Source organism: Buceros rhinoceros, unplaced genomic scaffold, assembly GCF_000710305.1.
Source record: "Buceros rhinoceros silvestris isolate BGI_N320 unplaced genomic scaffold, ASM71030v1 scaffold3620, whole genome shotgun sequence".
Lineage (NCBI taxonomy): Eukaryota > Metazoa > Chordata > Aves > Bucerotiformes > Bucerotidae > Buceros > Buceros rhinoceros.
In genome coordinates, this window is record NW_010391114.1 from 27,792 (window position 1) to 30,425 (window position 2,634).

The 2,634-nt window shown below is 50.3% G+C and overlaps 1 protein-coding gene across 1 annotated transcript; it reads right to left on the reverse strand.

Annotated features, from left to right (window-relative positions):
- Positions 1-1,704: 1,704 nt before the first annotated feature.
- TMEM37 (transmembrane protein 37) lies at positions 1,705-2,277 on the reverse strand (the record flags this gene model as incomplete). Its single annotated transcript, XM_010140129.1, has 1 exon — positions 1,705-2,277. A coding segment is annotated over one exon (573 nt), but the record flags the coding sequence as incomplete, so codon positions are not given.
- Positions 2,278-2,634: the final 357 nt, after the last annotated feature.

Sequence of the window (2,634 nt, forward strand, 5' to 3'; positions counted from 1 at the left end):
CTCACTGAAGGCAAGCAAGTCCACAGGAGCACATTCAGATTTAGTTTTCAAAGACAACTACTCATGGCTCGCCTACACAGCCTTCTCAGCCTTTGTGCAAGGCTGCTTTTGTTTCAGGTGAAAAATTGTCAAACTTGCTGCACAGGAAAAAAAAAAAAAACTTTGCTCAACAACGATCCAACAAGCTACAGAGATTAAACATGTAGAAACATTTGTTCCAAAAGAAAAACACAGGCAGCTTTACCAGCAGATACAAAACAAACATTAAACCAGAAACCCTGAAATACTCTGAAGATATTTTTATCTGTGGGCAGCTGAGTGTGGTACGCTGGACAGGGAGGACACATGCAAGGCAACCAGCCTCTGAGGTGTCCTGCCTGAGGTCTTCTCCCCTTTTACATCAGACAACATGGGTAATTTTAAAGCAGCAGCTATTTCAGAGATCTTGACTCAGGCACTGGCAGAGGAAGACCAGCCTTAATATAGTTTTGGCCAAGTCTTTGCATTTCCACTAGATGTGACAGATAGGGGCTGATGGGGGCAGCTCTTCCTTAGGCAATTACGGGCTGCTTCTCCTCCCCGGCCCACTGTTAATTGGGGAAGAAAAGGACTTAGTCTGGTCAGGAAGATCTAGAGCTTTCTCCTCCCAGGAGAAATTCTGTACAGGAGACTCTCAGCTACAGGATGAGCAGAATTCCCCTTGTCCCAGTGAGAAACCCTGGCAACCAAAACACCCCAGAAGGCGCAGTGGTCTCAGCAGAGCGTGCCCAGCCTTACACTCACTTAAAGCCCCTGCAGAGCTTGTTACTCTTGCCCCAAAGGGACAAAAAACAAACCAGGAGAGCAATATCTCATTACAGTGAACTTCGCAAGAGGCTGTGAAGGAGCCAGTCAGGTGACCAATTGTCACAAGTCCTACAGGAGTGGCAGAGGAGTGGTGACAGTGGGGAGAGGCCTCAAGCACAGGAACATGCATTGCTGCCCGTGACAGGCATCACAGCCCCTCCCTGTACACCTGCATCACCCAACACCCGCCTTTGGCCCCAAGACAGCTATGTCTCCCTGGGCCTCTGTCAGAAGCATCCCAGAAAAACTTGCAGAGGAAAGGACAGATACAGGGAACCTGCCAGCAGGAAACAACATGGGTGACAGGATCAAGAATCCATGTGCCTTCTCTTTTGAAAGAGAAATGGAGGACTGAGATCCAGTGAAGATTTTTCAATACTTCATGCCAGTGAGCATGGCCAGGCACACACAATCCATTCTCAAGATGGAGCAAAGCCACGAGACACAGCAGAGTTGCATCACACTCTTCACAGGCTCTGGAGTGCAGAGGAAAGTACAGCAACACCAAACCCACAGCAGTGCAGGCTTTGTGTAAGCCTCAAAACAGCCCCTGTCTGTAGATGGCAGTCTGCCACCCCTCCACACGTTTAATGGGACACCCTCTTCTTTGGTCCATTCCTCCAGAAAACCACATTGCAGGGGCAGCCAGTCCCAGTCGCTGCCTTGCTTGTGTTGCACAGCCCTCCACGCTGACCCGTGTGTGGGTATGTCTTCTACAGGCATCAAGACTGACTCATGCTTCCCCTCCTCGCACACAAATTAAAGACATAGTGCCCTTTTCAAACTTCATTAGACTCCCTTTTTTCCAGTCTAATTGGCAAAGCTGATTACACAAAGGTGGAGGTACATCCTTTGTGCCTAGATTTTGCCTACCCTGTTCCTGGGGTGTGTGAGGCTGTTGATGTGAAGTCCACTGATCCCATTAAGGAAGAAGAGAAAGGCAGCAATGAACTCACACCAATACATCAGCGTGAAGCCTGTGAAGGTGAGGTGATCCTTCACAAGGATGGAGAAGCTCAGAACCCCGGTGGCTGACAACAAAAATGAGATGAGGATGAGAATCGAGCCCATTGACCACTTCCGCCTTGCATTGGCATCCTCACAGACTTGGGACACCATCAGCAGCTCCAGGCCAAATATGGCAACCACAACAGCAAAGGACACCATACTTCTTATGGGAATCACCCCCACGCTCAGCCCCTCCACCTTGGCCAGGCTGAGGTCAGTGACACACTTCAGGACGCTGCTGTTGCTAACGGTGCAGAAGTGCCACAGTCCAAAGAGCTGCCCCCTCGCAAAGAGCCAGCGGCCATCGCAGATGGAGATGGATGACAAGACCACTGCTACGGCCACGCACAAGATGATCAGGCTCCTGATGAGTGTCTCAAAGAAGGATTTCTGTGGTCTCCGGTGCGCCAGCAGCCGCTGCGCCTTAAACGAGAGTGGGGGAAGAGAAAAACCTGAGTTAACTGCACTGCTCAAGGGTGTAGTGAAGCCAGAGGGACAAAGCTGTGGGACTTCAGCATTTGAAAATAATTGTTTGTACACATCAAACCCATTCTTGCAAAAGGTTGATGTGCAGTTACAGCCTGTACCAAGGAGAAAGGAAGGGTGGGTGAAGCTTTCCCCACTCCACAACTCCACGAACAATGCTCCCGTGCCAAGGCCCATGGATGGGATCACAAAGGCTCTGGAATTAACAACACCCCTGCCCCTTGGTCCCTGCAGCACAGTCTCCAGCTCTGGTAGGGCTGGAGGAAACCACCATCCCAGGGCAGATAGAGACCA